The following is a 13,546-nucleotide window of genomic DNA, read 5'->3' on the forward strand; positions in this document are numbered from 1 at the left end:
AGCTCCTTCGCATCCGCCACCTTCCCGGAGAGCTGGAAACCTGCCGAGCTCAGCGCCCTCTTGAAGAAACCCACCGCAGACCCCACGGACCTCAAGAACTTCCGCCCCATCTCACTCCTCCCTTTTCCTACCAAAGTCATCGAGAAGACCGTCAACATACAACTCTCCGCCTTCCTCGAGACAAACGGATCCCTCAACCCCTCGCAGTCCGGTTTCCGAGCAAACCACAGCATCGAGACTGCCCTCATCGCAGCTATGGACGACATCAGGTCCCTGCTCGACAACGGGGAAACAGCGGCACTCATCCTCCTGGACCTCTCAGCAGCCTTCGACACCGTATGTCACCGCACCCTGATACAACGCCTCAGCAACACCGTAATCCAAGGAACGGCCTTGGAGTGGATCATCTCGTTCCTCGCCAGAAGAACCCATAGAGTCCGTCTCCCACCGTTCCGTTCCGCGGCCACCGAAGTCATCTGCAGCGTTCCGCAAGGATCCTCGCTCAGCCCCACCCTCTTCAACGTCAACATGAGCCCCCTCGCAGCCATCGCACGCCAACACAACCTAAACATCATCTCCTACGCTGACGATACCCAGCTGATCCTCTCCCTCACCAACGACCCCACCACCGCCAGAGCCAGCCTCCAGGAAGAATGAAAGACGTCGCAGAATGGATGAAGCTCAGCCGTCTGAAACTGAACTCAGACAAAACGGAAGTCCTCATCCTGGGACCCTCTACCTCTGCCTGGGACGACTCCTGGTGGCACCCTGCCCTGGGCACCACCCCCAAGGCAACGGACCATGCTCGCAACTTGGGCTTCGTCCTGGACTCCTCCCTCACGATGTCCAAGCAAGTCAACGCCGCCTCGTCGTCCTGCTTTAACACCCTGCGCATGCTACGAAAGATCTTCCAGTGGATCCCTGCCAAAATCAGGAAGACTGTCACCCAGGCCCTCGTCACCAGCCGACTGGACTACGGGAACACCCTCTACGCCGGAACCACAGCTAAACTCCAGAAAAGACTCCAGCGCATACAGAACTCTTCTGCACGACTCATCCTGGACATCCCCAGTCACAGTCACATCTCTGCCCATCTGAAAGACCTGCACTGGCTCCCCGTCAACAAGAGGATCACGTTCAGACTCCTCACCCACGCACACAAGGCTCTCCACGACATGGGCCCCAAGTACCTCAGCAGCCGCCTCGCATTCTACACACCCACTCGCCAGCTCCGATCCGCCAGCCTCGCCCTCGCCACCGTCCCACGTATTCGCAGATCCACCGCCGGAGGAAGATCCTTCTCCTACCTGCCGGCCAAGACATGGAACTCCCTCCCCACCCACCTACGGCTGACCCAGGATAATCTCTCCTTCAGGAAACAACTCAAGACCTGAGCAGTAGCGACTCCCCCTCCCCCCAGCGCCTTGAGACCCTAGCGGGTGAGTAGCACGCTCTACAAATTTCATGATTGATTGATTGAGATGAAAAACGGGATCAAGGATCCATCGCAGTGAGTTTTACCATTAGTGTGGGAGTCGAGCCATCAATTGGATCCAGCAGTAGAACACTGGCAGGCACCAAACATGAAAGATGGCAGAAAAAAACAGTCTAACAATGATGCCCATGTGGATTGCCAACTAAGGAAGGAGTCACTATACCTTGTGACTCGAAAGACCTGTATAAAGAAAAACAAGTTGCCAACATCCAAGCCCAAAGCTAGATGGCAGGAGTACGCAGAACATGTATCTACAGTCACACATAAAACTAAGTTCTCTGCAGGCTTCCTTTTTTTTTTTGCAAGCAGTTCAAACTTGTGGCCGTCACCTGAACTTCACATCAGATAAAAGCATGGGTATCGCCACTCCTGGCAGAAGGCCAAGACTGGGTTAAATAATGGGGATCTTTCTAGCTTTCCAGTGGACTCGGAGGGTGAATTAACATGGATAAAAAATATTGTTTGTCTTAACAAACAAACCCTTTTTGGAATTCATTTGCAATTTAGAAATACTGCCGTAAGAATGGTCACTGAACGTTTGTGATAATAGACTAATCTCAGAGAAAGGAAAGGAAGAAAAACTGCAAAAAATTATAAGAGAAAAAGTAAGCAGAAAGGAGAAAAAGAATAAGAATAAGACGTTAAGTAGTGAGGGAGTGGCTAGATGGGCAGACATAGGAGACACAAAGGGCAGAAGTTAAGGGAGAGAGAAGGAGATCGAGACAGATGAAGACTGCCATTTGTATATTGATATCTCACAGGACAATGACCAACAGCTAACTTCGAACTTCTATTACTTCTGATATAATGTCATAAGTAGCTTAACCTAATCTATTTCTATAGTAAATTTACAATGTAGTTTTCTGTGACTAGCAAGATCTTAAGACAATTATAAGTATTCTTATCATTATCTTAAAATTGCTCACAATTAGAATGGATTTACGTCCATTTTTCAATACTTAGAAGGTTAGTGATGTGTTTACTTTTAAACTATGTATTTGAATTCGCAATCTATTGCCCCTAACATCATCTGTGCAAACAGCACAGGACTATCGGGCCAGCCATTATTAAGAGCGAAGGACCACAACAGCAAAAGCTGCATTCAAAGAGGAACCTTTCAAGACATGGAGGATCTCCTTTTCTGTAGGACAGTGCATTCTAATACACTTGCACAAAATAGGAAAAAGTCACTGACTCCCAGGAGAAGTTCATCCACCACAAAACACTATATTGGAACGCATGGCTCAGAGGACAAAGCCGCTAACAAGATCCACTCCATGTTCTCAGCAGGTAACCATCCAGCAGTGAGTCGTCTGTCTGCAATCACCTTTCTTCCACAGCAGATGGTGGAGATGGGGAGCTTAGTTACTGCCAGATCTCGCTCTTGGGAATGTTTCTTGGGCTCGATTCAAGATTACTCGAGGGACTCCAGGGCCCCTGCAGCCAATAAGTTAACTTTTTGGTTTACTGTACGTGACTACTGCAGTCTCCCTTGGTAGGAAAATATATATATTTGTATCTTTCTGTCTACAATGTGTGCGTAAATATATGTATGTATTTATAAATACATACATAAAACGCACAATTGTAATAGTAAAAGTTGTATTGCATAGAAGAGTAACAATTTCTGGCCTTAGCCTTAGTTTATGGTATGGGAGCGCGGTCGGAGCACTGCCGACAGCTGCTGGATTTTTGCTGGTCCTCCATCCTCTTCCAACTGCCGCTGCTCCTGCTTCAAGGCATGCTCTTCATACCACTCCTGCAAAAATTACAGAAATTAGATTGAGTCAGTGGAGCAAAACTCTCTGCTAATATTCAAAGCTTGTTTGAGACTCTAATAATGATAGCATGCTTCAAGGGGAATGGTGCTGTACAGCTGGTTTGGCAGCGGCTGGACAAGTGAAGATGATGTTGTAACTTCTGGAAAAACAGGCTTATATAGTTACAAAGGACACAAAGTCCAGATACGCTACACTAGTTTCCACTTAGACTATATTAAAGCCTGACAAAAAAGTGTTTAATATATTTTAACTCCGTCTCCATTTAGCCCTGTTCAAAATTAGCTGTATTGTACAGATATCCTGGATTTCACCCACACCACTAGCGAAAGTTTCAAGTCCTTGGGTTTCATCCCAAGTCCGTAAAAACACACCACTGCGAAGAATGCCCTTCATCAGCTACAACCTATACAGGGTATCAAAACCTTTCAACCAGTACAGGAACTCCAAAATGTGGTGCAAGTCATGATTTCTTCTAGACTTAACTATGGGGATGCCATCCTCTCTGGCATTTCCAAAATTCAGCTCACCTCTTACAGTCACAGTGTGCACAAGTTTGTCTCTTGTCATGGACAGACTCCTTTCATCAAATCACTCCAGAGTTGCCTACTTATTGAAGGCAGATCATGTTTTAAACTTGCATTACTTCTTCACATGCTTATACATTCTGACTATTCCTGCTATTGTTTCAAGAATCAAAATGGGTCTGAGGCTCTTGTCAACTTTGCAGTGCCTACACATAAAAGCCAAGTCTTCAATAAAAAGGGAACCCACAACCAATAATATTCTGGCTGACTCAATTCCACCCGCCATATAGACCAATACTTCCTTTCATTTATTGAAAAGAGTGCTTAAGCTATTTCAGCTCTGCTTCTACCCCTTCCCTCCTCCCTTTAGCTAAACTGCCTCTCCCCAGCTCAGTTTGAAGTACTATTTATTGATAGTATAGCGGGACATACGCTATACAGAAGCATGCATTATTCTCTAGACTATAGCCTCAGGTTTTATGATGTGCATATACCAACAAGGTTACCTGGTTATGTATGGCAAACATTTACAATTATTGTACTTGTATTTTCGTTTTTCATTTTGTTTTTTATACTGTATCGGATATCTTTCTTGCTATTGTTAATGCCCGTTATGCTCAGCCAAGTTCTGCCACATGTACTATGTAAAGCACGGTTTTGCTCTTGGGCCTAATGCATATTAAGTCAAAACATTCAATGAATCTAAATTAAATAAATTAAATGGAGAGACTTTGAATTACAAAGGAGGGATGCTCCTCCCTTCTGTTCCTTATTCGTTATACACCAACAAGACTCCTCAGCTTGAGGGGTGCTAAGGATCAAAGCCCTCTTATTATCGAGTTTTGAACCGGTCAAACCCTGTTCTGCTAATGTAGTACTCTATAGGATGGGGAAAAATTTAGAATTGTGCATGACCACTCTTGTGAATGAAGAGAGCTGTTGCAGATAAACATGTGTTTGGTAACCAAGACGAAGAGCAACACTGATCCTCTTCTAATCCAGAAGCATTCAGTGGAGTTACAAACTATTTGTGTGACAAATGTTTGTATTACATTTCTCACATAGTTAGCCTTATGAATTGTTCAGTGTGTTCACAGACCTTCCTAAAAAGGGAGTAGATTCAAAAGAAGCGGTGGACTTCATTTGGCATAACATTTTGTAGTCCCCACCCACGAGGGATTCACAAACAGGTTCAGTTACCTAGTGAGTCAATACACTATCTTCTGGATAGGCCAACACACATTTTCCACTAAATCAACTACCGCGGCCTTACACCACATGTACTACACCCACAACATTTACTTATACCCTAGTACACCATGTGCAAATGTGAAAACCACAATGTCCTTACCTGAATTTCCTCCTCATACATTTTCATCGTTAGATCACTTTTGGTCCTTGACCTCCGTCCCAGAAATAGTACAGACGTTTGCTGAAATGCAGACATGGAAGAATTTAAGCCTCAACAATGGGATTGGAGCCAAAACAGTAATGACCCCGATTTCCTTTAGTCTGGCTTAGTCAAGCTAGCAGCCTCTGCATATTATCTAGCATTCATAAGGCTGCTACTAGTGAGCATACGGTTGCTAGCAAGAACATATTTACAAGTGAGGTTGCCATTATGGGTGAGCATATCGCTACAGCAGTACTGTGAACTGTGAGCATGCATGAAAAAGTCTAAAGGTCAGCACAGGCTCCCAGACTCCCCAACCAATCCAGACGCTGCTCTCATGCTATAAAAGCAGTGCCCAAATTGGTCTGAGCGGCCTCCTCACTAGCCTGTGTTATTACTCCACCTGGCTGTACAATACAGCTGGTTTGGAGAAATCTAAGTGCGCATTACGGTTCGGCTGCCCTAAGTCGGCAGGCCATGCTGCTGTCTGTCCATAGAGGACAGCCGGCACCGCCCTAGACTTGTCAGCATCGGCTATCAGTAAAAAATAAAACGATAATAACATCGGGCCCGATTCACAGAACTAACTTAAGACAAAATCCTAAACTTACTACCATTTTGGTATTCACAGAAGGCACTTACTCATTTTGGTATTCACAGAAGGCACTTACTCATTTCGGTATTCACAGAAGTTAGGAGCCCTAACTTTACTACTACTAAACTGAGAAAAATCCTAATTTTAAGACTTTCGGTATTCACAGAAGGCATTTAGGAGTCCTAAAGTTAGGACTCCTAACTTCTGTGAATACCGAAATGAGTAAGAGTCTTCTGTGATTACCAAAATGGTAGTAAGTTTAGGATTTTGTTATAAGTTAGTTCTGTGGATCGAGCCCATTGTTTTATTATCATTTTGCCATTTGCAGTGGGGCACCACTCCTCTATTACGGAGGAGCAGACGATTGTCATGCTGCTAGTGTTCCCTCTATGAGTGAGTGTTCTCTTCGTGGATAGAATAATAACAAGAGTAACTGAAATTCTACAGATGAACATGCCGCAAATAACAAGCAAGTATATACTCGTGTCATGTTCTCGGAAAGCATGCTGTAACTGGGAAACATGCAGTTATTACAAATCCTTCAGAAAAGATTCAACTGCAACTACTGGAAAATGTCCTCCTACCAAGAGCACCACTACCACTCAGCATGCCACTACAGCAGCTGAGGTCACCCACAATGAATGACTATGCTGCAAATTGCAACACTGTTGCTAGTAACTGTGTGCTGCTAACCAGGAGTATACTGTGCAATTACCAAAGATTGTATTGCTATTGTCTAACATGTTGAAAATGATGAATGTGTTATTGAGAGCAACAGTGCAGTTTTTGGAAAGCTTGTTCCTCTATAGGAATATGTGCTGCTACTGGAAAGCACATGGTTACTTATTTTTCTACTTGCTATAGATCCAATGTTGTACCTTTTGGCTGGAGATCCAAAGACTGGGAGATACTAGATCTACAAAAATAAAATACTGCTCCCTGCCCAAAGGTTTGTAAAACATCCGGTCCAATGTAACATTTGCAAACTATATTTAAATTAAATATCTGAAGACTGAGGTCTTGAAACTCTTTAATATGAAAGTGATCCGATGTTCATTCCAAGAGGCCTCTCGATTCTGGAAGTATCAAATAAACCAAATACCAGTGGAGAGAAGGCTGGGAAGGAAACACTGGACATGACTCACCAGGTCTAGCCTTGTCGCGTCCAGCAACACGATCTACGTTTGCTTAGTAAATGCGATCATGTACAGCTGAAGCTCGCTGTCCCATATAATCTTGGTACATCCTCGCAGCAACAGACTGTATGTTAATGCACAGGCATAAAAGCTGCCTTTTGTACATTCATAAAATAAGTTGTTAATAAAGTCAAATTTACATCCACACGTGTTCATGCAGACATGCGCACACAACACACACTACTTATTGGAGGTTTTTATACACAGTGTCTGGTGTTGCCTCCACATAGCCACAATGTCCCTCACGCTTAAACCCTCTTGAGTTTACCCCATGCTTCTCCATATTCTCGAGCGTCTTCTGAAGGTGTGGGGTTTCACTGGGTGGGAGGCTCAATCCTTTGTACATCTCCACAAGAGCCACAAGCTCCTCCTTAGAAATCTCTTTCTCCAGAGTAATGCCTTTCTCATCTGGAAAGAAATTGGGAAACCACAGAAGACAGAAAAGCAACACTGTAACAATCGGATGGCACTTTCAGGTGACTTTATGCACTACAGACTTGGGTATGACAAGAAAGCGCAGAGTGAAAATGTTTCAGCCAATGTTTCTGAACCACCCCTCTACGTGCAGAAGAGGGCCAACCATACGCACAAGAATCTTGAAACCTACCCCCAAAGCACCATTCTGACTGAACTACAAGCCAGGCAGCCCTGAAGACCAGGAACTTTAAGTTTGCCCGTACTTTCACAAGCTCATCTGTGAGAAACATTAGTGATAAATAGATATAACTTTGCCAGTACCTAATGGTGTTCTGGTTTTATGCCTATTACAGTAGGTGGTGTTACCTCTGACGTACCAGCACAAAGAACTGAGGCAGAACTGAGAGTAAGCACAATAGTTGCTAACATACATAGATCAGGTACATTTTTTGCACTTGCACCAGAACCAACCAGCACGGACACGAGCAGAATGTATAAGCTGGAAGAGTATACAAACCAGAACTGTGCTCCAGGGTAATACTGGTGGCAATTTTGAGGCTGAGCATCCTGCATAGCACACTACAGGTCCCAGTACAGCTCCAGTAAAAGCACTGCAATCTATCACAGAAGATCGAACACTAGTTCTTTATTATAACGTTGTAGGCCTGATATTAAACCTGTGAATTAGCACAGTATCACATTCTAGTACTGTAGGTCTACTGGCATAGCATAGTGTCCTTGAAACGTACGTGCACCAACACCCAGCTCACAGGTGCCTACCACCAACAGATGTGTCTAGGGGTGCATCTCTGCTATCAACAAGTTTATGTACAGCCAATCTATGATGATCATGGTCTCAAACCTTGAACCTGAAGACGCTTCTTTTTGTCATTTAAATTGTTAAAGCTGTAGTTTCTGGATCTGTACTCACACACATCAGCACCAAGACGCCACGGCAATCGAGCGCTTTACAAACTCTTATCCTATCCTATCCCATCCTAAACCATACCATACCAAGACCAGGTTAAAATATTCTGCACCTTTCCAGTGATCTATTACCAGACCGAGCAAACTGGTTATATACCAGCACAAACACAAGTTTGTAGGGCTGCCACTCTCTTAGCAACAAGCTCTCACTCAACAATTCTACCACCCTCATGATCTCAAACTATACCGTACCAGGAGAACATTTTCTGCATCTTTGCAATTCTCTTGTACCAGACTGAGCCGACAGGTGATATACCTGCACCAGTTTCTAGGGCTGCCGCTCTGCTAGCAACAGGATCATGTATAAATGCTGTACCAGTACCATGGATTCAAACTGAACCATACCAGCACCAGGTTAAAGGATTCTGCATCTGCACCTGTACGGTGCTCTAGAAGCAGCCAAGCTCTGGCACTGTGCGCACGTAGCGGTGACAGCTCTTTGGTATGTGTGCTCTTACAAGTTCAGTTTGTATCCAAGTGGGTATAAAGACGGGTATTACTGCATTGGGCAATAGTATGATAGAAATTGTAAAAGCATGGTTAATTTTGCATGTATGACTGTTCTGTAAAGGGCAATATAAAAAGAGAAATGTTTACAGCAGCTGTACTTGCCACCTGAACAAAATCAAAAACCCATAAATTGAAATCAGATCATGCCTTTGCTGGTGTTTTCAAACCCACACCCTAGTTTTCTGCACTACTATAACCCACAGTAAGCATACACTGAACACTTGTACAGCAAAATCATTATTTACATACATAACTGGCAACTCACTGACTTGTAAGAGGCACAAGTAGGGTGCTCACTAAGTGACAATAGCCTTGATGTTGAAATTAATCCCTTTGACTAATGTCAAAAGAATTCCATTCTTCTGTAAAGACTACTGAACGTCTGTGCTAAGAGACTGAGGCTTCCAAGAACTGGTAATTTTGAGTATCAATGTTCTACAACCAGCAACACTCAATGCAAGTTGCTTGTAGTACGCAGCTAGTATAGTTCCCTACTGCTCCTGGGCGGCACCATCATTGCTTTACTTTAGACCTCTCCAATAAACATTAATTCGGTCCCCCTGCTGTAATATGACTCGTCACTCCTCAACTTCTGTTCTGAACAGTCCCTTTCAGACATTATCTGCAAATTACCAATCCTGTTATCACAGCCTTGGGGGGCGGGGGGCTTATATATGCACACTGCCATTTGTTTGGGTACGTTAGCCTATAAAATTATCATTATTAATGGTTGTTAGTCTTGTTTTACCACACAGCAGTGCTCGTCATACAGACTAAGTCATCATTCCAAATTGTTGTCTGTTTTCCATCTCTGCTCTTGAGCGTCTTGTGTGGGGGCAGCAACACATTGCTCTACAAGTTGTTTAGCTTTTTCTGCACAGGTAAAGGTTACCCTTTGCAATCTGCAAATGCAATAATGCACAGCGCAGGAATACTTGCATGAAAGCCACAGAAGAGTAGGAAAAAAGGGAGTCACTAGAACCTGGGCAAGTCAGCACCCAGGAGAGTTAGTGCACAGTGGACCTTGTATTGAATGCTTATCGGGTCCGCAGGTTGAGTAGAAACAGGAAGAAAGAAGGCACTAATAGAGAGAACATTAATAACCGGAAAGTGATTGACTATACAATTATGAGTGTTAACAAGTGTAGGGACAATTTAGGCGTAGCAACCAAAGGAATGAGAGTGTCAACAGTCAAAAGGTTAATAAATGGAGTGGGGAAGCGAAAAACTGAGTGAGTTATAAATGCGAAACACCACAGAGGGAAAGGGGTCTGAGGGATATTTTAAGACCTGCCCAGGTTTACATTCCCTCACATCCAATAAACAATACCTTAGAAAAACCGGGGGTCTAGTACAAAGCCAAACTACAGGGCTAGAAAAGGCCAAGACTGTTACCAATTCAGTCGGGACACAAGTTCCTATAGAGCCTATGAAGAGAGATACAAAAGTGAACGAAAACCAGAGAAACAAAAGATTGTTGGTGAGACCCAAAAAAATTGTAATCAATGGATTCCCATCAAAAGTCATGTGATGATCAATAATCTCATTTGGTCATCCAAAGAACTGGGATGGTCTGTCTCTTGATCATTGAGACCATTTCCATACCCAATCTACAAGTATTTAATGGGTCAAGCCCACAATCGATGTACTGACCAGGAGAAAAGTAGAATCATATGGGAACTAGTGCAGTGCAAAAAGAAAAGAAGTGGTGAATAAAATAGAGTGAAGAGACAGAAGGAAAAGAGGAAATGGGCAAGGACGCAGCCTTGCTTTACTCCTCTAGCAACTCGAAAAGGGCGTGTACAGTTGCCATTTTTGGTGTATCGGACCATTGCCGTTGCATTTGTATACAACTGTCTGATGAAATTTATTATGGCATGATCAGCACCTGTCTCCTCCAGTATCTTCCATAGCTTTTCATGGACAACACAGTCGAAACCCGCCGACAAGTCCATGAAAGCCATGTAGATTTTTCCTCTGTTCATTCTAATGTATTTTTCAATGGTCATTTCTAAATTTAAACACTGGTCCACCGTACCCCATTCTTGCTGGAACCCATACTGGGCCTGGATTAGTATATTACTCTCCCGTGCCCAGCCCACCAATTTGGAGAGTAAAAGCCGTCACATCAATTTGGAGGTAGTATCTAGCAGGGAAATTGGTCTATAATTTTTGGGGTCTGCCCTGTCCCCTTTTTTATATATGGGAACAATGACACCTGTGGACCATGAGGTGAGGGGGGCCTATTTTAGCTATAGAGTTTAAAACATTTGTAAGAAGGGGGACCCATAAATCTGGTATTTCTTGGAAGAAGTCGATTGGGACTCCGTCTGGGCCTGAAGCTTTACCTGGGATGCATGAACTCAGTCCTTCCTTCACTTCATTTAGTGAGAAGGAAAGGACAGTAAGAGTACACTCTATGGTTGGAGTAGGTATTCCTGAGGGAGTACTAAGGGCAAAGATGTCTCCGAAATGGGTTACCCATGCTTCCTCACCTACATTGCTATCAAGGGAGGGATTCTTAGTGTTTTTAAAATGTGAAGCATTCACTATTCTCCAGAACTCTGTGCTGTTGCTTGTTCTGGCTGCCTGATCTAGATCTGCCCAGATTTCGTTCTTTATATCCTTTTCTGTATTCTGTCGAGCTAGCTTATACTTGGCCCTTAATACCTTTATTTGTTCATGATGTCTGGGGCTTGTTTTTTGGACATATATCAGTGCATTCCTGGCTTGGGGACAGGGCAAATTAAACCAGCCTTTACCTGCTTCTGGATTTGACCCTCTATGGTGTGTCAGTGATGTTTTTACCTGCTCTAGTATGCTGCAAATGGCCATTAACATCTCACTTGGCTCGGTATCTGGTTCTAGGCATAGTGATACCATTCTCCTTGTGCTTTGGACGATAGCCGAGGTCAGTTTAGGTTTGTCAATTTGGGCCCACTTTAGCTGTATTCCATTTTTTCTAGCTACTAAAGGGGTGCCAATATTTTGCTTACAAGGGGGATTTTCTGGGAATACATTTAATTGCATTTGAAGGATGGCGTGATCACTAAAGCTTGAGAACAAATTCTTAGATCTGGTGGCCCTTAAACTGATTGGGCTAGTGACGAATATATAATGAATAATTGAAACTACCCTATTTCTCTGAAATGTGCCCATCAGAATGCCGGTTACTGGTTCGGGGCCATTGGTCATTTCCATATTTCTGGCGGATAATATCCTATTTAAGGCTTCGCCATATTCATTGTGGGTGAAGTGAAGCAAATAATTTTCACCCGGACCCTCTGACCCACACACAGGAGCTGTATTATATTTGCAGGGGTGTATGTTAAAGTCCCAGAGCCAAATAATATTTGGAACCTCCTTTCTGTAATTTCCTATGATAAGATTAAGGGTCCTGTCAACCTCCCCCACAATGGAGTGGATATTCCTGCCAAATCTATTATTGTAGGTGTTAATCAAGATCCACTTGGCTGAAGTTATTAATATACCCAGTTTAAAATAATGGTACCATCTGAGAGTCAGACACACAAGGGTTGTTTCTAGGGTAAATGTCCCCATCTGCCTTCAACTTTCTCAAATGCCAGCCTCCAATAAAAATGTAATGTGCTACTGCACTAGGCCAGAGCCTAGCAAGGTCCCAAGTCCTGTTCTGCTGTTATAAAATACATTAAAAAAGACCTAAATACAAAATAAAAAATAGTAATTTGAAAAGGTAACAGCACGTACCAGCGCCTCTCAAGTCATCCACTAGTCTGCTCCGTTTTTGAGAATAGAGTTTGCTGAACTTATTTAGTATTCTAATCTTATCACATGAAATTTTGAGATGTTTAATTTTTTTTAAGTGCTGAACTCAAAATAATTGTTACATAGAGAAGTCCGAATCATAAACATTTGGTATTAAAGTAGTTTTGTGCCAATTTAGGCTCCAGGATGATCTGTGGTTAATGAGATTTGAGGGTTAACTGCTGAGGTGTTTTCATCATGTGCACTCTATGAGCAGTTCTAAATAGAGCATGGACATAGGTAGCCTCTAATGTGATTAGGTTTCAAAGGTTTTACCATGGATCAAGGAAGTAGTGCTTGATCTTAAGATGAAGAAAAAACTACAGAAAAGATTCTGCATTATTACATGGTATCATTTTTTGTAACATCACTTAAAAGCTCAAAAAGGGTAGAACTGTTGGTGTGCAAAATATAGTACACTATATGAATGTTGTGAAAAGATGTAAGTGTTGCTTGAAGATCAATCTCCCATAGCAGCCGGACACTGGCAAAGGCACAAATCATGAATATTGCCTGGTGCCATTGAATAATGAATAAAGAAATCAAAACTACAAAGCAAATGTTTAATAAGTGGTAGATTCGCAATCATGCTGCGCATTCATAAGCATGACTACTCGACTCTCCATTCCCTCATGTCATCCACACTGCTAGCTCAATTCCCTATTTTCATGATATATTTGTCTGAGCACTAGGACCATATCAGAGTACGAAATCCCCTCTTGAAGGAGCACAGTAATATATCCAAGAGTGATTTGTCAACGTACCAACCAAAAAGGTTATGAATATATGGACGCAGCATGGTTGATGAAGGTGGCTCGGCTGCCCTGATCTTGCTGGATCTGTCGGCTACCTTTGATACGGT

The 13,546-nt window shown here is 43.2% G+C and overlaps 1 protein-coding gene across 2 annotated transcripts in view; it reads right to left on the reverse strand.

Annotated features, from left to right (window-relative positions):
- Positions 1-1,457: 1,457 nt before the first annotated feature.
- Positions 1,458-13,546, reverse strand: part of TPCN1 (two pore segment channel 1) — a 280,704-nt gene continuing 268,615 nt past the window's right edge. For both annotated transcript variants that reach the window (XM_078667151.1, XM_078667150.1), the window contains 3 exons: positions 7,253-7,392; positions 5,152-5,232; positions 1,458-3,254 (listed from right to left, as the gene is read on the reverse strand). In XM_078667151.1, the coding sequence (XP_078523277.1) occupies positions 3,135-3,254; positions 5,152-5,232; positions 7,253-7,392 (341 nt within the window). In that variant the 3' untranslated portion in view covers positions 1,458-3,134. The remainder of the gene's footprint in view (positions 3,255-5,151; positions 5,233-7,252; positions 7,393-13,546) is intronic.

This window comes from Lissotriton helveticus, chromosome 11 (assembly GCF_964261635.1).
Source record: "Lissotriton helveticus chromosome 11, aLisHel1.1, whole genome shotgun sequence".
NCBI lineage: Eukaryota > Metazoa > Chordata > Amphibia > Caudata > Salamandridae > Lissotriton > Lissotriton helveticus.